The sequence below is a fragment of the Siphateles boraxobius genome, unplaced genomic scaffold, assembly GCF_051911475.1.
Source record: "Siphateles boraxobius isolate OS27281-9 unplaced genomic scaffold, OSU_SipBor_1 8, whole genome shotgun sequence".
NCBI classification, from domain to species: Eukaryota; Metazoa; Chordata; class Actinopteri; order Cypriniformes; family Leuciscidae; genus Siphateles; species Siphateles boraxobius.
Window position 1 is genome coordinate 9,448,846 of NW_027509208.1, and position 27,029 is coordinate 9,475,874.

Sequence of the window (27,029 nt, forward strand, 5' to 3'; positions counted from 1 at the left end):
TTGGTTTCATACAGCATTTTCATTGTAGCATTAATCCATTTAGTAGATCAATATTAGTTTTGAATTTTCCCAGAAACTGGCAATAGGTTTGTTACACATGCAGTAGATGTAATTTGATCTAATGCCATTTACAAGTCACTGAGTGAAACATTTCTGTCCTCTTCATGTTAATTTCACGTACCACAAACAGATGCATCCACAATGTAAAAAATGTTTCTTGCAAGAATGTGAGAGGAATTTATACATTCATGCAGAGGGAAATGCATTTAATCAAATGGAACACAGAACAAGATATCATCAATGCTTTATACATTTAGTAAAAACGACAGTTTTTGAGGTTATGGTTCCTTGCACCTCACTATGAAAATAACTTGCTGAGAGCTACTTTTCTTTCTTTTCTTTTTTTTTATAAACCAAGCAACTACCATGGACTAAAAGAATATTTTCTTGTCAGTACATAATACCCGTTTCACAGATAATTAATAATATTCCACAAATAAAATTATTAGAGAAATAATGTGCTCCCAACAACAGCACATCATGTAACAAAAAGAAATAATAATTTGTTTTAAAACATATAAAACACAGAATTAAAAACATTAAAATATTACCAGTATTCTAAGGTTGTTGTTTTTTTGGCATTAAAATCATGTAAAAATTATTTGTTTCCATCCCTTTCATAAAGTGATAATCTGCATACAAAACCATTTTAAAAATCTAAGCATCACTATCCCTTTTGTATTATTTTCTTTAGTTGAGAAATGCCCACAAACAGTGACATTCAGCAATAAGTAGTGATGGTTCCCAAATATTGATTCAGACTTCTAAAACAACGCTAAAATGTGATTCTCTCTTAAAATGGAAACAACTGTTAAAACTAAGAAAATTCTTTGTGGACATCATTTTGTTCAGCGTCCAAAATTAGCTCTCCTGGGTGGCTTTTCCTCCACCAAGCAGTCTCTCTCTTTCAGGAGTGTCTTCCTCCTCTGCTCTCTGCTCTCTAGGCCAGCAGGGCAGTTTGTCCATTAAGGGTTTGTGGAGTCCATTGTACAGTGCTGTACCCACGAGTAGGATGATGAAGCCCAGAATCTGTAGGCCCTGAAATTTCTCCCAACCCAGCGCCAGACTCACCACCCAGATGACTAGAGTACGCAGACTGTCCAGCACCATGCGAGTGGTGGCACTTATCTCTTTGGTGACACTGATGCCAGCGAAGTTAAAGAAGGCGATGCTCACGGTGTTCCCCAGCAGTGCCAGGATAATGAGAGGTTTATGGCCAATCTGACAGAAGGCGTCCAGGGCGTCTTCAAGGACCTGCCGTGGGTTATCTGCAAAACTGCCCACATGGATGTAGAACATCGGGATGAGGAGGAGAGAGAGGATGACAAATCCAAAAAAACCTGAGAAACACACAGAGAGAAGACAACTAAAGAGGTAAGTCTAGCTTAACTGACAACTTTTTTTAAATAAACATTAAAATTGCATCTGTTTGTCAGTAGATGTTCATGATGTTTGATTGCATTTTTCCTGGTTTCAAAGGAAAGGGGAGGACTGAAAGTCAAATAACCTCAGATATTACTCATCTGTAAGGGTGCTGACAGATAAGTTAATCACAGACTTTTAGGGGGGCTTTAAGATGAAAGACAGAGGTCTCAAGCTCCCCTTAGGGTCCAGCAACACATATGGTAATGACAACATTTGGTTGTACGATCAACATACTATGTCCTTTTCCAGCAAGGACAAGTTGATTTGATGATCAGTAAAAACTTTTACATTGTTACAAAAAAATTGTTTTTAAAAAATGCAGTTCTTTTAAACATTCTACTCATCAAAAAATATCCTACTATCCAACTAAAACTATTTTCAACATGGATAATAAATGTTTCTTGAGCACCACATTAGCATATTAGTATGATTTCTGAAGGATCATGTGAGGCTGAAGACACATGATCATAACTGATAGTAAACAGTTATTTTTAAATTGTAATAAAATGTCACAATAGTCCAATCTTTATATTTTAATATTTTAATCTTCCTGACCCCAAACCTTTGAACTGTATTGGATGAAGTAAGACTATAATCATTATGACAACATTATTATTAAGTAGCATCAAACTACTTGGATCAAACTAGTCATTAGCTATATATGGTAATTGATTAAAAATGACTAAATCTTTACCTTCAGTCCCAACAGCCTTCAGTGGATGCACATTGTGCTTGTAAACAAACTTCTCCTCCAAGACCATCTGGACTGAAACAATAATCTGTGCCATGATGATCAAAAGGTCCCCTATAAAACAAAACCAATGGATAATCAGTGATACAATCCAATCAGCTACAGATGCAAGATACAATCAGGTAAAAGGAAAATATCCTGATAAAAAGCTCATGAGAGGATTTTCCGACTTGTAGACAAAGACAAAGTACATCATTCTGTATGATTAAAAGCATTTGGCAGCAATAGAATTACCTGTGATAACCTCACTGAGCTTATGGGAGTCATTCCCATGGCCGTTCAGAAAGTCAGAAAGTCCAACCACCACCAGACCAAGGATGGTGATTAGGATCCCAATCCACTGGCTGGGCTGCAGACGCCGTCCTAAGAACGCTACAGACAGCAATCCAGTGAAGATGATCACAGCTCCTCGCAGCATCTGGAAACTGGAGGCGCTGGTCATGTTCAATGCTAGAGATATGAAGAAAGAGGAAGGAAGTCTTCTTAAAACCTAATAGATGTTTTTAGATAATATAAATATAAACTTACTTATATAGTTTTAAAGTAAATCTCTGCACACTGTCCAACTCAAATTGAAGTAAAAAGACTATTGACACTCACCAATATACATGATGGACGTTCCCAACATGTCACAAAGGGCAGGGGGGAGGAAAAGCAGGGGGTTGAAACTCTGGCCTGGTTCCATGGTAGGCTCGGGTTTGCGCCGATCATAACAAAGGAGAATGTGGAACACCACCAGGCAGGACAGCTCTCCCAAAAACATTCCCACAGCCTGGAAGGGTGAGAGGAGGAGAGATGTGATTGAGTAAGGAGTCATGTATTATTAGGACGCAGGAAAAGAGACAGAGAAGGGGAAAAGTTCTATGAAGAGAAGGAAATAGAGTCGACACCAGTTCTCACTTTGTTAAAACGTAAGATAATACTTTAGTTCTCTAAGGGGGAAGTTTGATGTAAATAGTGTGCCGTGTATCTTGGTGAGGTTAATTGAATTCCATTACCTGTACAAAAGGGTGGGAGAAGGTATGATCTTGGGTACCATAACATCCAGGTGCAGAGAACATATCAGCCCATCTAGAAGATTAACAGATTAATCTCATTAAAAGGTGATGATGAGTGTCATTTCTCTATATTAAAATTCCTTACCTTAATATGCAGTATAACTATAAATAAGGCACTCATGGCAAACATTAGCTCAACAATGGCTAAGATTTTGGATCTGTTTGTCCAAACAATGGTGGAAATGCAACTTGTTTTTAGGAAACCTGTTATATTTAGTAATAATAATAATAACATTTATATGTATAGCATTTTTCATACATGAAATGCAGCTCAGAGTGCTTCACAAGCATAAAAACAAATATCGGCAATACAATTTCACACAATATCAAAATTAAAAATACTCATAAGTAATACAAACTAAACTTTCACAATTTCACACAATATCAATATACCAATAAGCAACTTTAAAAATAAATGTCGTAACCTGCCTTTTAAAAATATGAATGCTAGAAGACTCTTTCACTTAATTTGGTATAATGCTATAATTTTGAGTATTGTAATAATGAGCATTTCCATACCACACATCTATCTTTCACCTGCCAGTCACTGTACGTTTAATAAGTAACTATGCACATGGTACACTAATGTCACTTTTACAACCATGAAATGACAATTCATGACGAAATGACCATTCATGACCTCACGACAAAGAAAATACTAGATTTAACAGTTTGGTTAAACTGATTTAGCAAGACTATTCTAGAAACTGTAAAGCCCAGATGTATGAACACCATCAGTGTCAGTTTTTCAGCAGAAATGGAGTGAAACTGTGGTATCAAATATCGCCTGCCTAGAAACATCAAGCATCTGTTTTAGACACAAAGCTGTATCAAGTTACTTAACAGTATTTGTGGCAGACAGCTTCGTTCTTGAGGAGATGGACAACTTAAATCCGACTGTAAGTTATTTAATGCTGCGGTTGCACTATTGACTAAAAGTCACAAGTGTTTCGGTGGCAGAATTGCTGATTTTGCAGCATCAACATGTCACGAAACAGCGGATGGTTACAACTGCACGCGAGTCATGTAATCATCTTGTTCTAAAAACTGTCATTTTTAATTTAATAGGTGAATGTTACATTTATACAAAGTTAAAAATGGTTCATCTTTCTTTAATCTTGTTTGTGTTAACATTCATTTAAAGTTATTTTTGGCAATACAATTACATGTATTCACAAACAATGAGGACACGATGTTACAGTTTTGTGAGACAACGAGAAAATGTTCTTGTCTGCTCTATTAATAGAGGAAAAAATGTGGGGCAACTAATAAAAGTAAGCAGAAATAACATGTAAACAATCAACATCTAGCGCGTGCGTGCTACTTACTTTGCGGATAGTGTGTTGATAGAGCCTGTGGTGAGCATCAGACCGGCGAGAAAGAGCTGATATTTTGTCCAAGCCATGGTGAGTTTGGGACTGAGTGAGTGACCGCGAACATCAGACACTCAAGAGATTTGTCTCTCTTGCTGATGATGACTAGCTATCTTACCAGGTCGTTCAGGCCAGGGGAACCGTATGCAAAATGCAAATCACATGATGGCGATCATGTGACATACCAGCTGACGCTTTGTTTACGTAGACTTCTAGTGCGCACATAGATAGTGCGCAGGTCTTGCCACATTACGAATTATCGGTTAATCGTTACGTTCGTTTCAAAGCGATATTCTCTCCAGTCCTGCTATTATAGCTAAATTAGCTAAATTTAGTATTCATAAATATAAGTCTACGTTTTTAAAGTCAGAAGTTCATACCTAAAAACAATTATTATGTTAAAGCTGTAAAATGCTTTCTATATGTATTTCTATTTGTAACATTTCCATATTTTTATTGACATTTTTGTAGTTTATTTAGTTATTTATTTATTATATTTATTCAATGTAACCTTAACAAAAGAGTGCACGGATCTTCTGTTTTAATATGACATATTCATTTATAAGGAGCAACAGTCATTTGTGAATAATAATGATGACAAACATTGTGTGTGAGACTACGACTACTGTTCCCTGACATGTTGGCAAAATAATAATAATTATTAATAATAATTAACAAATTAATATTTTACTCAACAGTATTAGATTAGTAGCTTTTGCACTAGAAAACTTAATTTAACTCAATAGTATTATTATTTGATGAATTCTCAATTTTTTTTAGTTGTTTTGTGGGGATTTTGAATCACTTCAGTGAGATTCGTTAGTTCAGAAACGTTTACGTACGCCAGTAGTTGGCGACAAGTGTTTGGGTAAGTATTATTTATTAGTACGTATTCCAATAGTGACTTTAATTATAATTTACTACTTATAAATAGAACTAGAATTAAAATGAAAAAAATAGTAGTATTTAGAACGTGCTTTCTCGTTGCTTTGGGTTTGTTAACTTAAATCCTTACTTGAAAAATGCTATTTTTGTGGTAATGAGCATATGACAAAGTAACAATTACAGGCTATTTTAAAGTATACAGCACTGAGATTTTTCTGTTCCTTCTCTTTTCTTTTTAGCATAAATGCCGACACTTTCAACACAACTTGTAGTATATCTCGAAGTCAGTAAAAGTTAAAGAGATACGGAAATATAAATGTTGGTCTCAGTAATAAAATATTACACGTTCCATTCCAGCAGTGTGCGAGTTCCTTCCGTCCAATCACAGTGTGCGCTTTTGCGCCTTGTGTCGCCTCGCCTTTAATCCGAAACACTCTGATTGGTTGCGTGGGTGCGAACTGTTTTGTTGATAAATAACTTTGATGGATTCATTATTGTAAGAGGATCCGACCTCGAACTCTACGCATCCTGCTTACAGTAGCCTATTGGTAAAATTGTGCTTAAACGGCAAAAGGAAAACAGGTTTGGTGACTACCGAGGTGTTCTAACGTGTTAGGATACAAAAAGTTGTTAGATTTGGCAGCCGACTAGTTAGAAAGGCCTATCGATGCATTATGGCATGGTATTTTAGCGTATCATCAAATCTGCGCACTTACGTCTAGGCGTTTACGACAGACTGCATTGTAGTATGTGTTTATGGCCATGCACGCACGCTGTTGACTTTGCCCAGGACTTGAGCTGTTTTTGTAAGGCGCTGTCATCCGAACTTGAAAATTAAGGAAGGAAGGTGGACGTCAATACCATGTTGCAACAGTGTAAGTACGCTACAGTTTTAATCTGCTTTCATACACGACATTTCGTTCAATAAGTCAGGAAACACCAAGGAGCACAATGCACCAATACTGAAACTTTGCAGTCTTACAGAGAAGTATGTAGGACAGTTTGCATTGCTGTGCAGCATTAATTATACATATATTTTGTCACAACAAATGTTTTCATCGTGGTTTCTGGGTTGGGAGGGGTCATTAATGGGTTGAAAAGTAGTTCTGCTTGTTCTCTCTCTCTGCTGTAAACTCTCCATATCTCTCTCTCTCCCTTTCCCTCTTCACTTCCTGTAATTCTTGTTGTCTTGCATTGCACTTTTAATGCCCCTCCCGTGCCTGTCTGCTGTTGCCTTCTGCATTTGTGTTTGTCAGGTTTCCTGGTTTTACACCACTATGTTCCTTCTCTACGCACATGTTTTGACAAATAGCCATTAATTAATGGAATGCATAAGGAAATATGAGCAAATTTGGTGTCCTGTCAATCGTGAGTATGTTTTGACATGTTATGGTTGGTTAGGTATTTGGTGATCTGAAGTTTGCTTGACAAATCATTCTATTTATTGTTTCTGTAGAGATTTGATTTGTTTATTCAGGGGCCAACACTGACATTTTTGTCAACTTTTTGTAATATAATAAGATCTTTTTCTTTCTCCCATTATGATATAAGGATTCGTTTCACCCTGACATTTTTAAAAAAAAATGTCTTCTTAAAAAATATCAAAATTATTTTTAATTTAAAAACTAAACACATGCTTATTATTAGTGAGTTCTGAGGGGACAGATAATGGAAAAAATATGAGACGGGATGGAAACATTTAAATTAATTTGCATTCTCTCCCAAAAAAGTGTTGCGTTTGCTCACTCACTTAGATCATAGAAGAGGTGTGTGCAAGTTATTGTTTGTATGAATAGCATTTTAATGTATTTTTTGAATAATGTAATGGATCTGGACAAAATTAAATGAGTGTCATGGCATTGACCTATTTGACTTTTTTTGTCCTTTTATTTTGTGTAGAATGCAGATGTCATTATACTCCTATTGTGACTGATTTCCAAATCTTACTTTTTGTCTTTCTCTCCTTTTTAGAACATTTCCCTTGACTGAGGAATGACTGAGTTTTTAAATATTTACACCACCTTTATACTGCAGTTTAGAAGCAAGTGGGGAGGTGAGGCTTCTAGACCCCACATAATCCTGCATGCACTCTGCTCTGTAAAATATTATTATTATTATTTAACTTCGGCTTATTTATCAGGATAATTTAAAACTGAAGTACTCAATGCCCTGGGTTTTTGCTTGTCTTCTAGTTTTACACAACTACCATGAGTCTTTCTCCACACCAGAGAGGAACCACAAACAGTATTAGCAAGCAGAATGTTGAAGCCATTGGTGAAACAATGCAGCATTCAGGAGATCTCTTCTACAACGTGGGAGCCCCTTCCTTGGATCAAACTCACAGCAGTCCAGAGGGTTTGGTGGAGTCTAGTCCTGAAGTCCAGGGCGTTTTCAAATCTGATAAAGGATATCCGGTCCGAGGGCATTTTCAGCAGTCGGGTCCAGTGAAGTGGGTGCATCAGGACCCAGTGCAGACCTCAACTTGGTTTCAGGGCCTCCCGAACGTGAATAAGTGGTCACAGAACTTTGGCCCTTCTCTTAGTGCTATAGATGACCCAAGGGCCTTTCACAAAAGTCATGAGATGGAGGCTATAAAGTTGGAGAAGCTTTCGCCAGGTTCCTCGCAGTCCTACACAGACACATCTCACGTTCCTGGGGCGGATTGGGACCATCACACGATGGCAGCCATGCATCATGTTCAGTTCCAAGCTCTCCAACAAGGTCACATACCTGCAGACCTCCAATATCAGCCTCAGGGCATGCATCACGATATGACTGATTCCACTCTGCAACCCTTCCAGTTGGCGTTTGGACCTACCAAGCAGCCGCAGGCAACTGGTTTCCAACAAGTCTTCCAAGGCAATAATGCCTCTTTAAATATGAATTACAATGAGAAGCCGAAATCACAACAGCAACTCTTGCAGTTGCAACAGCAACAGCTGCATCACCAACACCAGTTGCAGCAAATGCGTCAGTTGCAGCAGCAACAGAATCAAATTCAGCAGCAACAACGGCTGCATCAAATGCAACAGCAGTACCACCAGCAGAAGAAAAGGCAGGAACAGATGCAGCAGCAGCAACTACAGCGGCATGGACAAGGTTTTCAACACCTAGAGTATATAGAAAAGCAGCGAGTCAAAAAAGAGATTGAGTCACAGGATCTTCCCAGCGCTCAGGTGAAAATCGAATCGAGTCAGACCCAGCTCACTGTTCCTCAACCACAACATCTTGTTCTTCAGGAATCAAATTACCTGGAATCTGGCCCTGCAGAGCCCAGTCCAGACCTCCAAGAAACCCAAACCAAACGACAGGTCCTCCCTCGCCGTTCTCGGCGACTCTCTAAAGATAGCATCTCTCCTCAAGGAGACCAGCCCTCCAAGGACAAGGTTTCTTCTCAGAATGGAGGAGTTGGAGGAGTCCAAGGACCCACAGTGGGGGTCATCCAAAGCACTCAGAGACGACGGAGGGCTTCAAAGGAGATTAACCTTGAGACTCTTGCTCAAAAGGCTTCAGAGATGGAATTTCTGCCAGCCAAGGTGAGCCCATTTCATTTGGAAATCAATTTGAAGCCTAATTTTACAACAGTGGAATAGTAGAAATACATTTTGAGTGCCACTAGCATCATACGTGAAATTGCAAATATATGAATTGTTTTCAAAAAAGGTTTCTTGAGCACACTCCCTTCCTACCATTGGTCCACCAAACAATCCATTCCATTGGTCGTGCCACTGTTGAAGTAGTAGGATGCTCATTTTTCATAACGCCACAGTGTTTAAACTTTCTTAGGGAATCTATTGGCCACTCAAACCATTCAAAAGTTTGGTATTGGTAATATTTTTAAAAGAAGTTTCTTATGCTCAACAGGCTGCATTTATTTTTGAAAATATAATAATTTATTTGTGACATTTTATTAAAATTTCAAATAATTATTTCTATGATAATATATTTTAAAATGTAATTTATTCCTGTGATGACAAAGCTGAATTTTTAGCATCATTTCTCCAGTCTTCAGTTTTTGTTAACCATGATATGTTTTTTTTCTCAAGAATCTTTAAGTAGAAAGTTCAAAAGAACAGCATTTATTTGAAATGGAATTCTTTTGTGACGTCACATTTGACTGATTTAATTGATCATTGCTGAATTAATAACTCTGGTTTTTTTTCTGAAAAAAATATCTTACTGACCACAAGCTTTTGAACAGTACTGTATGCCTTAAATATTTAAAATTATTATGGGATGTTTTGATGATTTGATGGTCTACTAAGTTGTTTTTGTTGTTTAAACAAGCTTATGAATTGGCTTATTCAAAAACTTAAAAATTTCCACTCCTTACTCTAGTAAGAAGCTGAAGCTGGGTGAAACATGTCACTGTCTTTATTACTAATCAAGCTATAAAGTAAATATTACAGTACCAACTTGGCTCATAGTAGTGTTTGCTACCAAGCTTCCGCAGTCGTATACACACAGTATAATGTGCAGTAAAGTTTATGGAGTTAGTGAGCATTGTGAAGCAGTCTGGTGAGAAGCTGCATGTCTGCACACCTTCACATTCCACACTCTCTCAAAATCCTTTGTTGAATTTGGGAGTGGCTGATTCACCAAGCACTATTTGCTAACAGTTATCCAATCCAAAATTCACAAAACAAGAAGCTTATGGTATGAATTAATTCTTTTAAATATAATGGACTGTCTTTAGATACTTCTATGTAACAGGAAATAGACATCTATTTGTTTGAGATGGTTATTTAAAAAAAATGTATTAAAAACATGGACTGTAACTCTGTTTTTAAGATCGCATAAACCATCTAGTTCTGTGACTCACTTAAACGCTGCAGGTTACTTACACATAATTAACTTTATTTTTGCCTCTTTATCCCTTGATTTTTTTTCTCCATTTATATTTACTTCTGTCTTTTAAATCTTCTCTTAATAGTGTGAGGACATTACCCCTGGTAGACCAGCTGGTATGGCCCCCCTAGTCATCCCAGTCTCGGTCCCAGTTCGGAGAGGTCAAATCAAAATGGAAGTGCAAGGCAGTTGGGCACAGACGGATAATGTTCGGGATCCCTCAGAGATTTCACATCAACAGAACCAGCCTGATCGCAAACCCTCTGTTATTGTAGCACGCCGGCACTCATTAAAGAACTCTGCATCCGAGAGCTTCATCAAGGTACAGGTTAATGTCAAGTCAAGTCAGCTTTATTTACATAGTACTTTATACAGCACAGATTATTTCAAAGTATCTTTACAGTGATAAAAAGGAAAATGATGATCAATGATGCCAACAGAATTAAATTATGATGAAAAGAATCACTAATCAAGACAATAGTGTCACAGTTCAGTGTTGATTCAGTTTGGTTGAGTAACTGTGTAAAGTTAATAAATTATTTAAAATGAGTTCAATTCAGCCATAAAGCAGCTCTGCAGAAAACAGTGATGCCATCAACCACCCCAGTTCAGTTCTCATCCAATAGTGTCTGTGCAGTCAAATCAATAATACTGCTGAATATTAAGTGTCAAGTTCAAGTTTATTTATATAGCACATTTAAACACAACACTAGTTGACCAAAGTGCTTTCCATAATAGACAACAAATATGCCTGACAGGATATATTATTATATTATTATATGTCCCCGACTAAGCAAGCCAAGGTGACTCAAACTCTTATAACATCTCAAATGGTTCTCAAATAATGTACATGCTTTTGGAAACTAAAAGTGTACTTGAGCTTTTAAAATAGTTGTTAAATAGTGTTTTTCTTTCTTCTGCTGAACACAGAATAAGATATTCTGAAGGATCAAACAGTTGATTGTTGTCATTGACTTTCATAGTATGGAAAAAAATACTATGGAAGTCAATGGCTACTGTCAACTGTTTGGTTACCCACATTTTTCATATTATCTTCTTCTGTGTTCAGCAGAAGAAAGAAAAACATACAGCTCTGAAACAACTTGAGGGTGAGTAAATGATGACAGAATTTTCATCTGTTTCTACCATTTACGTTTCAATCAGGGTACAGGACAAGAGGACAAATCCAGGCGCCGCCCACGACCTGAGCCTCTGGTCATACCTCAGCCGTGCACTTTCATCGCCCCTTCTGTCTACTCCAGCATCACCCCTTACCAGAGCAATCTGCGCTCCCCAGTGCGCCTGCCAGACCATGCCAGCATCATCCCGCCGTACACCCCTCCGCCCATTCTTTCACCTGTGCGTGAAGGCTCTGGGCTGTATTCTGTTCTGTTCCTCTCTTCTATGTCAGCAGGCAGCCAAATCCTGCCACCCCCATCTACACCCCGAAACAACACACGAAGCTTGCTGCGCACAAGTACGTTCCACCTTGCTTTTTTGTTTTTTTTATTAGTAAAAATTTACAATAGTGTTCTAAGCATTAACATTTACTATGCAGTAGTTATATTAAACTACCAATGAACAATAGTTTCTTACAGCATTTTTTTTCATTTACGTTAATTTACAGTATAAACACTATTGTTCATTGATAATTGTTATTAATTAATGTTAATGTACAACTTTTAATGATATAAATATGTTGGTATATTTAGAAATAATAATAAATGAACTAATAATGAAAACTACTTTTATTATTAACGTGGTAACAACTGTGCTAACTAATGTTAGCGTATGTAACCTTATTGTAAAGTGTCTCATTTTTATCGTCAGTATTTGATTGTTTATTCATACTTAATAAATCAATTAGAAGTTATCCTTAATTAGGTATTGTGAAGTATCAATAAACTGTACATTCTTACTGCGTTTATTAATCTTCTTAATTAATGTTAATTTACTTTGTTAGTTCATAATTCATTAACTAATGTTAATTAACGAAATATTAAAGATCTATTAGTATATGTAAAAATAAAACTTAACCTAGATGGATAAAAGCTGTAATTGTTTTGTTCATTAGTTAATGCATTGGGTATCATGAACTAATAATGTTAACAAACGTTATTTTAAAAAAAAATGGTAGTGTTATTGTTAGTTCACATTAACTATTATGATAAGTAATATTAACTTATATAGCCTTAATGTAAATGTCAACCCTGTTTGTTTATTCATGTTTATTCATGTTTATTCTTACCTATTAATTCCAAGTGTAGATTAACTGTGTAGTTCATTATATTGACATGATTAATCTCTCTTTATTTTCTGTATTTCAGGCAGTTCTGATATCAGTCCTCCTGCGCTCTCACTGATTGGAGAAGCAACGCCTGTCAGCCTAGAACCGTAAGCATTTATTTAAAAAAGCTATTCATCACAATCACTGTCCACTAATCTAATATATTTTCCCTCTCTTGCATGTCTAGGCGCATAAACATCGGCTCTCAGTATCAGGCAGAGATTCCAGAACCATGGGATCAGACCTTGGCCCTAAAGGACCAGCACAAAGCAACTTTGGTCTGGCTTCCTAATTCAGAGGCTGATTCTACGGCCTCCCAGGATATAAGATGTAACTTGTCTTTAGACTGCATTGATATAGCTAATGTTCACCAAATGCATATAACACAGACATACTCGCATATCTCCATTCCAATTCTTATTATTTTCCAGTTGATGACCTTATGAACCTGGTCTGCTCCAGTGTCATGTGTGGAGGAGGAACCAATCCAGAGCTAGCAATGCACTGCCTGCACGAGTGCAAAGGCGATGTCATGGTGAGCACAGTCCTCAATGCACAGTTGTTTCTCTTCATTCGTATTTGAAAAAAGTTGTGCTGTTTAATAGTTTAGCAGAAAAATGTGATATTTAATGCGTGTTTGCTGAAGAAAAGTAATAATTTCTATTAAAAAATAGATTTCGCTGACCCCAAACATTTGAACGATTGTGTCTAAAAGTGACAAATACTTATTGGAGCCACTGTATTTGATGCATAAATATGTTTTCTGGAGAAACAACAAATGTTGTTTTGACTCTGTAGCAAGCTCTGGAAATGATGATGATGAAGAATCCCATCTTCTCCAGGAACCACCATCTGGCAAACTACCACTATGCAGGTAGAAACTCATTTACAGAAACATACTGTCGTGGGCTAAAAAAAAATTTAATGAACTAATTAATCACACATTTTTCTGAAATGAATCGCACCTAACGTTTTTACCTATATTTTATATTGCAATGCATATTTTCACACCGAATCTCAAAATGAATGCAGAAACAAAATAAAGATATTTAAAGACATTTTAAATCTTTGTTGAATGACATATTTTTACTAAGTACTATTAATGAAGGCCAGTAATACCAAATATTGCTAATGGTGTCTCTATTAATTTGATTTTTTTCTCAATTTCTGGAGATGAAATAATTAATAGCCTTTCAACATTACAGTATAATTGAAAGCCATAACATTTATTTTAACTTTGAATTGTCTTAAAAATATTGCAACAACATTTAAATTAAATGAACTTAGGGCTTAGGGACTCACTAGGGCTTTCCTTGTTTGTCGAAGAAATAATTGTGATTATGACGATTAATTAGTCTCTTTAATTTTATAAATTAATATTATATTTCTCATTATATTTCTCAGCAACAAGCTGGAAGCATTGCTGTTTTTGAACAAAGTGTCTTTTGGTCTATGTCTTCACAAAAGAGTGGTTGTCTGAAATATCTGCGGTTACATCAAATAACAGCGATCAGATGGTTATTTAATAATCGTGACAGGCCTAATCTTCACATAAACATTTAGCTGTGCCTTTAATATAGTGTGTGTATATAGTAATATAATGTTTATGTCTCTGACAATACCAGCTATCTCTGTTTGAAGAAGGGCTGTCAGTTTTTTTCCCCCAAGTTTATTTTGCACATTCATTTTCACAATAAGAAAAATTAGAAGTTAAAACATTTGGCATCAGTATTTTTAAGTGAGGATCAGTCCTTGTGATACAATGTCAGTATTGCAATATTTACACATTTTTGCTCTTGCACCATAATACTGTAACGCTAGCCAAAGGATGCCAAGAAGGAATGCTACATTAACTCTTAAACTCATTAAACAGAAAATATTAATCGCAGAAATTAATTTTATTTTTGACAGCCCTAACATGCTGTCATTGTAAATGGATAGTTAAATTATTGCAATTGCAATCCAGCAGATAATCTGTAATGTTTTATGGTGGATAGCAAGAGAGTAATGTTCCTAAAACATTGACAGGATCAGATTGCTGGACTGTGGATGAAAAACGATTCTTCAACAAGGGGATTTCTGCTTACAGGAAAGATTTCTTCTTAGTGCAAAAACTGGTATGCAGTCTTTATTGCTTACTGTATTATTATTGGTCATATATTGATTCATATAAAGTAAATAAATATGTTAAAAAATACCTTTTTTGGGTGACATTGTGTTTTTGTTAATCTGTCTGTTTTGGCAGGTGAGGACTAAAACAGTGGCACAGTGTGTGGAGTTCTACTACACTTATAAGAAACGAGCAAAGGTTGGTCGTAATGGGACTTTTACATATGGACCTTCAGACCCAGAGGAAAGCCTCCCTGTGGTAAAGGCTGTTACTGCTGTTAGACATTGTCATTGTCTTTGACTTTTTAGACACATGTACAGTGGGATCCAAACGTGTGAAACCAGGCTGAAAATCATTCATAATTTAAATATAAACAAAATTTGTGCACTTATAAAATCTGTGCTACAATAAATCTGTACAATTTGATGCATGCGTGCTCGTAATATTTGCCTCTGTGAGACTTTTCATTTTCATATCATCAGTCTGTTCTTTCATCTCCAACATAGATGAATGTGAAAGAGGAAGAAAATGATAGTAAACAACAGGAGGGAACAAAAGATAATGTGGATGAGCGAATACAAAATGTGAACAAGACACTTCAGGACAATGAGAATGTGAGTATTTGGAGTGAAAGCATACTCCTCTTTGTATTTAAATATAGTTGATACACCATAAAGACTTTTTCATGTTTCTCTGGGTTGGAATATTAAATGTCTTGTTATAGCCAAATAAATAGCTCATTCTATTTGCGTGGTTGTCTTTACTGGCTCATCCAGAAGAGGGCAGACGTGGCTCATGAGGACCAAAAGAATGGCTCTGCGGAAGAGTCTTCTGGCCTGATGCCAGCAACTCAACCCTCCTTCAAAACTCCTTCGCCTGCACCTCCGAAGCCTCGCTCTGACAATACCGGGAAGAAAAACAGGGCCCCAACCGTCAACAAAAGTCAGGGAGAGCCAGAGGGCATTTTCCCTTGCAAGAAGTGCAGTAGGTTAGTCAGTTTGTATATGCTGGTCTATGATTTTTTACTGTGAAAATTAAGCAACTGAATTAAGCAACTTTGTCTTAGTTGCATTTACCTCAAAGGACAGTTGAGAACAGTTTTCTTCCAGAGCTTTCTTAAATCAGTTGCACCTATATGAGGGTTTACACTGTACTGTATTTCTACTCTTACTCTGGTTGCACTTTATTTTACAGTTTGTGCACTTAAGTGTACTTACAGTGAACTTAGTACCTAGTTATAACCCAGATATTCCAATTACTATAATAAGTACATAGTATGTATGTATATGGGGAACAGGACTGTAAAATAAACTGCTAATCTTACTCTTGTACTGTACATCTTATCTAAGTAGAATTAGAGTGAGAATTCTGCCCACTGAACTCTTTATCTCTGGTTTTCAGTACAGTTTCTCTGGGGATTTGATATTCAGACACTGAAATATTACTTTCAATATTTCAGTATATATATTATCACAATAAATGTATCAAAATATTGCAAAATTATATTTTAATATTTAATATTAAATGTAATGGTAAAAATAATATTACATCTAGACTGATTTTTTTCCCTGATTTAAATATCAGTATTATTTATTGACTAATTATATATATATATATATATATATATATATATATATATATATACATGTCCTGCGAGTACTCTTAAGCAGAGATATTAGGTTTATTATAATTTTATTCATAATATGTCATTGGTCTGAGGCCACATATAATAATTCAGCAATTTTATTCTCTAAAGGGAAATGATTTCACTTATGTTTAAAAGTATCCTTAAAGATTTAGATTGTTACCCTCATGTTGTTCCAAACCATAAGATTTTCGTTCATCTATGAAATCTATTTGGACTAAACCTCTCAATTCATATGGATTAGTTTTACAGTCTCTTTATTAACTTTTTGAAGCGTCAAAGTGGTAGTTGCGTAGATGTCAATGGAGGGACAGAAATATCTGATTTCATTAAAATATCTTCATTTGTGTTTCGAAGATGAATGGAAGTCTAACGGGTTTGGAACGACATGAGTAAATGATGACAGTATTTATATTTTTGGGTGAACTATCCCTTTAAGGGCAGATGAATTTTTTCTCATTGTCTGCTTATGCTTTTATAAATCCCTATATTCATAACATTCACACGGCTAGCCAATGTTTGTAGGTGTGTGTGTGTATGTATGTATGCATGTATGTATATATGTATATATATATTTACACACACACACAAATATAAAGCAGTTTCTTATTTTTTTGTACTTATTTTGACGTCCTTGTGTGTGTATATACAGGGTGTTCTATAAAGTAAAGAGCAGGAGTGCTCACATGAAGAGTCACTCCGAGCAGGAGAAGAAAGCAGCAGCACTGCGCCAAAGAGAAGAGGAAGAGCGAGTGGCTAAGGCAAAGCAGGAGATGCTAGAGGCAGCAAAGAGGACGGAGGCCCAAGGAGTTAAGAAAGAAGAGAGTAGTGGAGCTGAGGACAGCTCAGCAGAGCCAGATGATGAGCAGGATGAGGACTGGCATTGAGGAACTAGATGACTCCTTTAGTAGTCTTATGTAGTACCAGTTGGTGCCAAAAATTGGGTGGGATGTTTGAAATGATAACAGTGGATGATATGCCTTTGTCTTTTTATTTTTACCAAAATTTTATAAGAACTTTCCTTTGGTATATATTTTTTAAAAAATGCAGATGTGTGGCAATTTGGCATCGTTCACGATGAATGAGTTTGATATGAAATGAAACGAATATGAGCGTTAAACTTTTCTAGAAAGTTCCCAAACAAATTTTGTATGCATTCAGTCAGATTGTATTTTTTTATGTGTTTATGTAATATACATAATATGTAATCAAGAACACTTCTATAATTTCAATTAAATATTTCTTGTGCATGAAATGTATATAATTCATAAAGAATCACTTTGTATTATATTGTGTACAATATTGATCCTGTTGTGTGTTTTTTCAGTACTCTAAATTTAAAAGAATGTGTATATTTATGTTTTCAATGCACTTAAAAGGGAATGGAATATTGGGATTAAGGGATAATAAAAAAAAATACATGTAAATGCAAATCACAACAAATACATATTTGACATATTGATCACATTTTTCACACTTTGCTGACTATTGTGACCATGCTTGATATTTGCTATGAAATGTGTGCACATTAAAAACAAATATTCAGTATAAACTTGTATGATTCGTCTTGAAAAAAAGGAAAAGGAAAAAGTTACATTAGCATGATCACATTCGGTATTGAAAGAAAAAAACTTAGAAAACAATAATCTTTAATAGTCATTTAGGTGATTTCACTGTTTAAATGTATTCAGCGTTTGCCATTTGCTGTAAACAAGTAGTTTGGTAAATCTCTTCAAATGAAGGTTAAAATAACTATCATTAGTATCAGAAGAGTAAAAGACACCTGGATTTTTCCACTGCTACCACCTGCAAATAAGAATGCCATTAATTGGTTACTAAATATTTCTAAAATCCACACAGGTAGTGAAAACAAAATGGTTCAAATAATTTGTTAGACTGACAGGAAAGGTCATTTTGAATGAAACCCTCTTCTGAGAGTCAAATCAAATGTGAATCAAATGCTTACCAACATCAGAGTTATCCACTAGCATGCCTTTGGTGTCGCTGAGACTTCCATTGTTTGCTTCTGGAACTACACCCAAAAGCTTACACATCAACGGATAGATGCTGACACTATCAAAAGGCTCAGCCAAGAAATTATTCCTAAAGTCTGGTCCAAAGGCTCGAAAGATCATTTTCATATCCATTTCCTCATTACTGAATCCATGATCTCCTTTGTTGATATGCAAAAGGATCCTCTGCACAAACAGAAAACAGATTGTTAGAATAGAAAACACTATGATTAATTCAGGTAGGCTGTTTACATAAATTCACCCTACCTCAAAACATAGCGTAAATGTGCTTCAAGTATTTACACTACTGTTTAGACAATAAATGGATCAAAAGTGACAGTAGACATTTATAATATTACAAAGGATTTCTATTTCAAATAAATGCTGTTCTTTTGAACTTTCTATTTATCAAAGAACAACAAAAATATTCAGCAGCAAAACCCTTTTCAACATTGATAATAATAGATTTTTCTTGAGCACCAAATCAGTATATTAGAGTGGTTTTTATTTAACAAATAAAATCCAGCTTTGGTGAGCATTAAGTAATTTCTTTTTAAAAAACATAAAACATTTGTGCTGAATAATGTGGAGCTTGCACAGCATGTGTTAATTACCATGGTTGGATATATTATATTGTCAGATTGTACTAAGTGAGCTTTCAAACAATAGACCCTTTTCACAGACTGTGATGAGACGTTTCCACAGTTATCAACATCGCAATTCTAGTCTACTTCAATTTTTCATTTTTAATAAATGTATTATTCAACGCTATATATTGTGTGATATTACCTTGTCAGTAAATGACAAAAAACTAATTAATGGTGCTGCTGTCAGGGTTATGCTCTGTTTTCTTGTGTTTTGTGTAAGTTTCCTATGTTCCTGTTTTCCCGACAGTTTTTTTCCATAGTTCCCATTGATTGTTTGATTATGTTCACCTGGTTTTCATTCAGTTTACTTTGTTTGCCTTTGGTATTTATACAAAGTGTATATACTATGGCAATTAAATCTAGCTTTTATTTCCAGTGTTTACAATTTCAAATACAACGTCTGAGGAAGTGATGGCAAATTTGACATATTTCTCTCTCATTGCCAATGCATTCAGTCTCTCTATATTTTTCCCTCAGTCGTGGAAAGTCGTGGAAACTCTATAACAGATTTTTTTCTTTTGAAATGGAAATACAAAAATTATATTTGCCGTCATCTCCCATATACCGCTATAGAATTTTGCACAACTATGACGAATTCTGCTCCTGAGAACCCCGGAAATGTGAAAAGGGTCCATTGGGATGAAAATGATCTTTTAAATTAATTTCCAAAACTACTTACAGAGTTGATATTGAACCCCAGGTCTGCCAGAAGGACGATAGGTTGAATTCTCTCATGTTTGCCTATGTGAAAGTGTTCTGGAATCTCTTCTTTCTTATAGACCGTCAGATTGGGATGCATATTCTTCAGGGCATTATAAACTTCCTGTTCTTTGCCCTCTTTAGGTGTGATCATCCCAAACCCACCATAGTCGAGCAGGTCAAAGCGGGATAGGTTGAGTAAACTCATGTAATTGCTAAGTTTTATCTCATTAACCTCATTGGCCTTTTTAATAGTGGTCATGCCATGGTCTGAGGTCAGGATGACGTTAAGATGATCAGTCAAACCGTTCTTGTGAATTGCCTCCCTGAGGTAGCCAATAGTGCGGTCGATCTGTTCAATGATCTGTCTTCTCTCTGGAGTTTCAGGGCCTTTAACATGACCCACATTGTCTGGTTCTCCATTGTAGAGAGTTACAAAGTCAAAGTCCTCTTTGGTGAACCATCCCATCACAGTGTCTATGTTCTGCCGCCAATTTGTCTCATTGTCATCAGGTTGACCATGATCTTCCACCAGGGAACGATCCACAGCTTGCCCTCTGTAATTTGCTGCTCCACCCGGATAGAAAAAAGATGCTGTTTTGAGACCCTTTGAAATATATAGGAGAAGTTACTGGGGAAGACCATTATGTGTCAATTAACTCACAATGATGGATGATTTTATAGGACATATTTAAACTGGTCAAAAGTTTGGAATAATTTTTTTTTTTAAATAATTGTTTTGAAAGGCCCAGTTTCAAAAAACAGGGCTTCGACTAAGCCAGGATTAGACCTAGTTCAAAGCATTTAAGTCGCTTTTTATAAATGTGCCTTAGAAAAAAACATTACTGGTGTGCATCTTGAGACAAAACAATGGCACTGCTATATTTTAAGATATGTCTGTGCAAGTTGCTTTAATTTAAAACATCTCAAACATGCACTTTAGTCTGGGACTAGCTTAAGCTTTGTCTGTGAAACCGGGGGATGGTCACCAAGGCTACATTTATTTGATCAAAAATTCAGTAAAAAATGTAATATTGTGAGAAAGTATTACAACTTAAATTAACTATTCTATTTGAATATATTTTAAAATGTAATTCAGCTTTGCCATCACAGGAATAAATTACTCTTAAAATATATTAAATTGAAGACAGTTCTTTTAAATTAAAATAATATTTCACAATACTAATGTTTTTACTGTATTTTTGATTTATTAAATGCAGCCCTGGTGAGCTTAAGAGTATTTCAAAAGCAATTAAAATAGCTAAATAATTCTAAACCTTTGACTTGTATACATATACCGGTATATAAAATAATTTATATATATATATTTTTTTTATATTTATTTTGTATTTCCTCCTTACAATCTGCTCACAAAAAGCTTGTCAGAGGAGCAAGTTCACCTGATTCTGGGCTGTTATCCACAAGGGCAAAGCACCATTATCCCACCATTCAGATTTTTTAAGCGTTGCCTTATGGGTAAGTCTCAACCCAGTTGTAACATTGAACATCAGGTTATGGACCACACCATGATCCTCTATCCATCTCCCTAAATGAAAGATTAAGATACAATCATATTGTTAAACCATGCTGTACAGTTATATAGTCAGTATTAATTGTCACTATACATAATGTTGGAAATTGTATATTAACCAATCAGTCTCTGTGGCAAATAGTGGATTCAAATGAACTAAGATTACTTGTGATCACAGCGTGCATGTAGACCCACATTTCTTTCTTTTTTCTTTTCTTTTTTTCACCCAATACTCATAATGTCAAGAACTGTAAATCGGCCATTGAACAAAGGTTTATGAACTTGGAACACTGCTTATTTAAATAACCTTAAAGTTGGAGCTCATGCTAACTTTGCACAGTTTAATGAGGTTGAGGTTATTGGCCAATTAAGTGTGCTCAGCAGTTCTCAGTTCACAGCTTAAGACTTTGAACATTATGATAATGCAGACTGGACAAGGACATGAACACTATCACAGTATGGTGGCACACAACACATATAAGTGTGAATCAGAAGCATGCATATGTGCACTTATTTCTGCTAAATTATATTAAACAATATTCAGTTTCATTAAATAGGCTATATAAAATTAACATTCTTTAAAATGTACAGTATTAGCATTTATGTATTCATATATATATATATATATATATATATATATATATATATGCATTTATGTATTCATATATATATATATATATAATATAATATTATATATATATATATATATATATATAAAATATAATATTTATTTATTTAATAATTTAAAGTTTGAGTTGTTAATCAGTGGCTATTTAGTGACTCAAAATTAAACTAATTTCCCTAAACAATCAAATCATATGCAAGGTGTTTAAACAACAGCTGATTTAAGTATGCATTACAAAAGCTATACAAATTCAGTATTTGGATGAATTGGGCCTTTGAATGTGTCAGAGCTTCTGTTCTGCTCTTTTTGTGGTATCCCTTCTGTAAGGGGTGTATTCTACACAAACATTAATTAGATATAAGTAGAATGTTGAGCCTTACCAGTAATAGTTGTAAAGTGTGATGGAGATGTCATGGTGATCGCTGGGGGATTGATGTACTTTGCCTTAACTCCCTCTTTAACAAGCTTGTCCAGATTTGGTGTGTCCGCATCTAGGTCGTAATCCCACCTGAAACCATCAAAAGATATCAGCAACAACTTATTATTCTTCTTCCTTTCGGACAGGGGTTTACTGCTCACACAGAGAGACAAAGCCAACACCAGCAGAAGTTCTGACTTCATCTTGAGAGACTGTTAAGCAGAATGAAAATCAGCAAAAGCTGATCTTGGTGTTATTACCAGGCATTATCAGGGGACTGATAAGACAACAGCGCTATATTTTCTGTAGTTATTAGTCAATTTGTTGTTATTAAAATCATACTCTTCTATCATACTTTCACTGAGTGAACAAATCTTACATTTAAAATATATTGTAGCCTACTGTAAAGTAGAAAAGGTCTTGTTTTAATTTATTATTTTAATTATTAATATTACCCCATTTCACAATTTGCATTTTAACCTTAAGAGATAAGCCATAGGTTGGACGTTGGAGCTTATAAATTAAGGATGGAGTTCATAAACTGTTAAGGATGATTAGAGATCTATATGGTTGATCATCAGTTCATATCATCTTTATATAAACACAAGAACTACAGATTGAAAATAATTGTCAACATATTACAGTATCTTCGTTTGTTCCATTATACTGATAATGGACGTAAGGGACTTTTATTGTGGAAATACTAGCGGAAGTAGGAAGTTTATGGGGTTTATTCCTCTCATTATAGTTTTCTTGTTCACACTGCAGGGCTGGGTCCCTGACAGCTGATGTGATATTCAGGGGAAAAAAAGCTTTTATTTTAAACAAATACAAGTCAAAGCGTTAAAGTAAGCATTTTTGCCACTCCATTGGGTGTAAGTAAGGTAAGATTCGACTAGTAACGTTAATCGCAATTTATTAGCTTCTCAAAAAGGCCCCTGCGCTGTTTATTGTGTCAGCTGATCTTTTTATATAAAACATCTGTTATTGTGACAAATAAGACAGATAAAATAAAACGCCTCGACCTCTGCCTTTAAAAAAGTAAAGTGGCGGAATAGTGCTACGTATGGTGTAACGTAAAATTCTAATGTTTATCATAGTACAATAATTACAATATTCATATACTGTGGTATTTACATGGATCACCATGGTGTTTTCTAGTACATCTTTGTGAATAATGGACAAGTTACCCACATGGATAAAATGAAATTTGTATGAATGTGATGTTTCTATTTTAGAAAACACCTTTTTTTACCTGCATGTCTGTGATGTTTCTTAGTACTGTTTTATTGTATCTTGTACATTTGCAGTATTGTTGCACACTTACAGCTAACAGATGAGTGACATTTTTTGAATTATGTTGCATGGAAAATAATACACTTTTGAATGACCATCAGTACAGTAAGTATAGCATCAACCAGCAGAAGGCCCATATGTTTATATGTGTTTAGTGGAAGTATTGTTTGCTGATTCCCAAGACCCAATTGTGCTTTTAATTTCAGGAATAAACATGACTGCCATCAAGCACGCCCTTCAGAGGGATATTTTCACCCCCAATGACGAGCGTCTGCTGAGCATCGTCAATGTCTGCAAGGCAGGGAAAAAGAAGAAGAACTGTTTCCTATGTGCCACAGGTAGAACACAGACACAGTCTGACCCCACATATCCATGTCAGATCACATCAGTAAACGTTTATTTAATGATTATTTGACCTCTATCAATTCTGTTTATTATCCTTAGTGACTACAGAGCGTCCAGTGCAGGTGAAGGTGGTGAAAGTGAAGAAGTCAGATAAAGGAGATTTCTATAAGAGACAGATGGCCTGGGAACTACGGGACCTGACAGAGGTTGATGCCAAAGATGCCACTAAGGTCAGAGGTCATATGCAAAATGTTATCAATATCAATTCAGAGATGAAGTAAAGATTAGTAATAAAATATATATATATATATTAGTTAAATATTATATAAGATGGATGATATATCTGTACTCTCCAGGGCTGCGTTTTCCAAAAGAATTGTAAGCCTAAGTAGAGCATTGGGCTATTGCCACCAATGGTCTCTACTCTCTATGGTCATCTTAGATCACTATGCTTTTGAGAAATGCAGCCCAGATCGGTTATTGGATGATACTGGATACAGTGTTATTTTAGTATTATTTATATACTATATATTAATATTTGGAATGAGCTATTTTTAATATTAGTACTTCAATGTATACTACTTTTATTTATTTCTTTTTTTTCATCTTATATTTATATTTTATTTTATTTCAGCTTGATTTAAAATTAACGAAAACGATTTTTGTTTTGCTTTAGTTAACAATACCAACACTTATTGGATATTACATTTTTTTAAATAATTGAATTTAAACTTTAGATTACCCTTGCCATCACCTAATGCTCACTTAAAGTTCATCTTTAAAAACACTAATTATTTAAATCAAAAAGTGAATATACATTTTTCGTACTGTACATTTTAATGTTATGATGCCAAAAATTTTATATTTTAATTATTTAGACAAATGTTTTTAATATGGTTATGGCCATAACATATTAAACAAAATAATTATCGATTTGGTATTGACCTGAATTTCAGATGAGAAAATCTTGTACTTTTTTCATTTCTTCCATTCTTCAGGAGAATCCAGAGTTTGACCTCCATTTTGAGAAGGTTTATCGGTGGGTTGCGAGCAGCACTGCAGAGAAGAATTCATTCATCTCATGTATCTGGAAACTGAACCAGCGCTACCTTCGCAAGAAAGTGGAGTTTGTAAACGTCAGTCCTCAGCTGCTGGAAGGTATGGCTCACTACTGCCCCTGGTGGTGTGGGGGAGTAATAGCATGTTGTTAAACTACCAGGGTGTTTCTAATATGTAATTACCTTAGCCCTTTGATAGAAACAATTCTTAAAGCTTATACATAGAACTATTACATTTGCAGTGGTTGGAACTCAAACTAGTTTCTGTTTTCCTGCAGCTAGTGTTCTATCTCTTTCACTTTTTCTGAGCTCTTTGGGTTTCTGCAATGTCTATTTGAGTGTCCCTTAATGCTTTAACCTGATCTGTGCTATTCTCTTTAAATCTCTCACTGGCCAGAGCTTCCTAAAGCTGAAGGTTTGTACGCTGTTTTTCCTTCCATTTTCCATCCTCCTCCATTTCCCTTCTCCAGTTCCCCTCATTAATGGTCATTCTCTCCTTCCATTAATTAATTTGCTAAACCACATATGCAGTTATCAGGGAACATTTGCACAATGCTCACTCTCTAGATTTGTTTGTGTGCATGTGTTTATTTTAATGAGTGTTACTTACATTATATTTATGGAGTAGTTTAGTTCATATACTCACATGCATAAATACTGTTGAAAAGCTTGGGTTCGGTACGATTTTATAAGTGTTTTTTAAGTCTCTTATGCTTACCAAGGCTGCATTTATTTGATGTACTTGAAATAAAAAACAAACGGTAAAAACAGTAATTGCTTTCTACTTGAACTTTTTTTTTTCTATTTTAATATATATTTTAAATGTCATTCATTCCTATGATGGCAAATTACTCCAGTCTTCAGTGTTGCATGATCCTTCAGAAATCATTCTAATATACTGATTTGCTAGTCAGGCAACATTTCGTACTATAATCAAAAAGCTTTTGTGGACTTTTTTGTCAGAATTCTTTGATGAATAGTTCAAAAGAACAGTTCACTTTTGATTAATTTAATGCATCCTTGCTGAATAAAAGTAATAATTTCTTTTAAAAACAAACAAACAATGTACTGACCACAGACTTTTAAACGGTAGTAGATTACATACATTTGAGGTCTATATGAGTACTATTGTAATGCTCACTGTCTTATTCCTTTCCCCCAGAGTCGGTCCCGAGCGGAGAGAGTCAGAGTGTTGCCGGGGGAGATGAGGATGCTCTGGACGATTACCAGGAGCTGAACGCCCGTGAGGAGCAGGACATTGAGAACATGATGGAGGTCTGCGAGTACGCCATTTCCAACGCAGAGGCCTTTGCTGAGAAACTGTCCCGTGAGCTACAGGTCCTAGATGGGGTGAGTATGTTAAAGCGTTTCAAACCGTAAAACACTGGTGTGTTAACAATAGAAGTAGTTCATTGGGATTTCATTATAACCTTTATCTGTATTGAGCGTGAAATAATTATCTAAATGTTGAGGTAAATGTTCTTAAAGTTTGTCTGATTAGGGAATAGTGGATAGTCCCATATCTAAAATGAAACTGGGTTTATTTTTGGTGTTGTGAATGATAATATTTCTTCTTTTCTCTTCAGGCTAACATCCAGTCCATCATGGCCTCTGAGAAGCAGGTGAACATCCTGATGCAGCTGCTGGATCAGGCTCTGTCAGAGGTTGATAACATCGAAGGCAAGTTGCTCAGTTATGAGGAGATGCTGCAGAGCGTGAAGGAGCAGATGGACCAGATCTCCCAGAGCAACCGTCTCATTCAGATTAGCAACACCAACAACGGCAAACTACTGGATGAGATCCAGTTCCTCGTGGTACGTTATAGATAGAGCACAGTAGGGCTGTCAAATAAAAATTAGAATCTTGAATATTCATAGAATTAAAAATAAAAATCCACATTCGAATGCAAAAACGGAGCATTCAAATTTTAGTCGTGCGTCAGGCAGCCTTATCAGT

The 27,029-nt window shown here is 35.5% G+C and overlaps 4 protein-coding genes across 19 annotated transcripts in view; 2 read left to right on the top strand and 2 right to left on the bottom strand.

Annotated features, from left to right (window-relative positions):
- Positions 1-5,943, bottom strand: slc35f6 (solute carrier family 35 member F6). The gene is made up of 6 exons (XM_077219779.1): positions 4,623-5,943; positions 3,235-3,307; positions 2,837-3,008; positions 2,471-2,686; positions 2,180-2,290; positions 1-1,400 (listed from the first exon to the last, which is right to left on the bottom strand). Exons 1-6 carry the CDS (start codon positions 4,697-4,699, stop codon positions 922-924), a joined length of 1,128 nt encoding a protein of 375 aa, XP_077075894.1. The 5' UTR covers positions 4,700-5,943; the 3' UTR covers positions 1-921.
- mideasa (mitotic deacetylase associated SANT domain protein a) lies at positions 5,880-17,994 on the top strand. 12 transcript variants are annotated; one of them, XM_077219763.1, is made up of 14 exons: positions 5,880-6,427; positions 7,524-7,605; positions 7,745-9,088; positions 10,486-10,722; positions 11,565-11,877; positions 12,728-12,794; positions 12,875-13,017; positions 13,119-13,222; positions 13,486-13,561; positions 14,716-14,804; positions 14,933-15,055; positions 15,304-15,411; positions 15,574-15,785; positions 17,095-17,994. In XM_077219763.1, the coding sequence occupies exons 3-14, from the start codon at positions 7,760-7,762 to the stop codon at positions 17,327-17,329; spliced, it is 3,036 nt and encodes a 1,011-aa protein (XP_077075878.1). In that variant the 5' UTR covers positions 5,880-6,427; positions 7,524-7,605; positions 7,745-7,759; the 3' UTR covers positions 17,330-17,994. The 12 variants fall into 12 exon arrangements, 9 of the variants coding, with proteins under 9 accessions (XP_077075878.1, XP_077075880.1, XP_077075882.1 ...); XM_077219765.1 differs by having other exon boundaries at positions 5,959-6,427; positions 15,577-15,785; XM_077219767.1 differs by having other exon boundaries at positions 5,975-6,427; positions 14,933-14,995.
- Positions 17,852-25,040, bottom strand: LOC143728878 (ectonucleotide pyrophosphatase/phosphodiesterase family member 7). 2 transcript variants are annotated; one of them, XM_077219778.1, is made up of 6 exons: positions 24,961-25,040; positions 22,337-22,464; positions 21,201-21,346; positions 19,781-20,407; positions 18,409-18,640; positions 17,852-18,248 (listed from the first exon to the last, which is right to left on the bottom strand). In XM_077219778.1, exons 1-6 carry the CDS (start codon positions 25,035-25,037, stop codon positions 18,175-18,177), a joined length of 1,284 nt encoding a protein of 427 aa, XP_077075893.1. In that variant the 5' UTR covers positions 25,038-25,040; the 3' UTR covers positions 17,852-18,174. The 2 variants fall into 2 exon arrangements, with proteins under 2 accessions (XP_077075893.1, XP_077075892.1); XM_077219777.1 differs by lacking the exon at positions 24,961-25,040 and having other exon boundaries at positions 22,337-22,577.
- Positions 23,089-27,029, top strand: part of exoc1 (exocyst complex component 1) — a 17,698-nt gene continuing 13,757 nt past the window's right edge. For 2 of the 4 annotated variants that reach the window (XM_077219773.1, XM_077219775.1), the window contains exons 1-7: positions 23,107-23,258; positions 23,877-24,008; positions 24,115-24,245; positions 25,014-25,173; positions 25,471-25,488; positions 26,236-26,423; positions 26,660-26,887. In XM_077219773.1, coding sequence (XP_077075888.1) covers positions 23,885-24,008; positions 24,115-24,245; positions 25,014-25,173; positions 25,471-25,488; positions 26,236-26,423; positions 26,660-26,887 — 849 coding nt within the window. In that variant the 5' untranslated portion in view covers positions 23,107-23,258; positions 23,877-23,884. Of the gene's footprint in view, positions 23,259-23,876; positions 24,009-24,114; positions 24,246-25,013; positions 25,174-25,470; positions 25,489-26,235; positions 26,424-26,659; positions 26,888-27,029 lie in introns of all 4 variants that reach the window. The other 2 variants (XM_077219774.1, XM_077219776.1) reach the window with 2 other exon arrangements.

Excerpts from the sequence above, each read along its gene's own strand:
- slc35f6 (XM_077219779.1), bottom strand. The coding sequence starts at position 4,699 with ATGGCTTGGACAAAATATCAGCTCTTTCTCGCCGGTCTGATGCTCACC. Across the intron at positions 2,291-2,470 it reads GCTCAGTGAGGTTATCACAG|GGGACCTTTTGATCATCATG; the intron begins GTAATTCTATTG and ends TTTGTTTTATAG. Across the intron at positions 1,401-2,179 it reads GAAGGCTGTTGGGACTGAAG|GTTTTTTTGGATTTGTCATC; the intron begins GTAAAGATTTAG and ends TGTGTTTCTCAG.
- mideasa (XM_077219763.1), top strand. The coding sequence starts at position 7,760 with ATGAGTCTTTCTCCACACCAGAGAGGAACCACAAACAGTATTAGCAAG. Across the intron at positions 14,805-14,932 it reads TCTTCTTAGTGCAAAAACTG|GTGAGGACTAAAACAGTGGC; the intron begins GTATGCAGTCTT and ends CTGTTTTGGCAG. Across the intron at positions 15,056-15,303 it reads CAGAGGAAAGCCTCCCTGTG|ATGAATGTGAAAGAGGAAGA; the intron begins GTAAAGGCTGTT and ends TCTCCAACATAG.
- LOC143728878 (XM_077219777.1), bottom strand. The coding sequence starts at position 22,577 with ATGAAGTCAGAACTTCTGCTGGTGTTGGCTTTGTCTCTCTGTGTGAGC. Across the intron at positions 18,641-19,780 it reads TGGGGTTCAATATCAACTCT|AGGATCCTTTTGCATATCAA; the intron begins GTAAGTAGTTTT and ends CTGTTTGTGCAG. Across the intron at positions 18,249-18,408 it reads AGTGGATAACTCTGATGTTG|GTGGTAGCAGTGGAAAAATC; the intron begins GTAAGCATTTGA and ends TCTTATTTGCAG.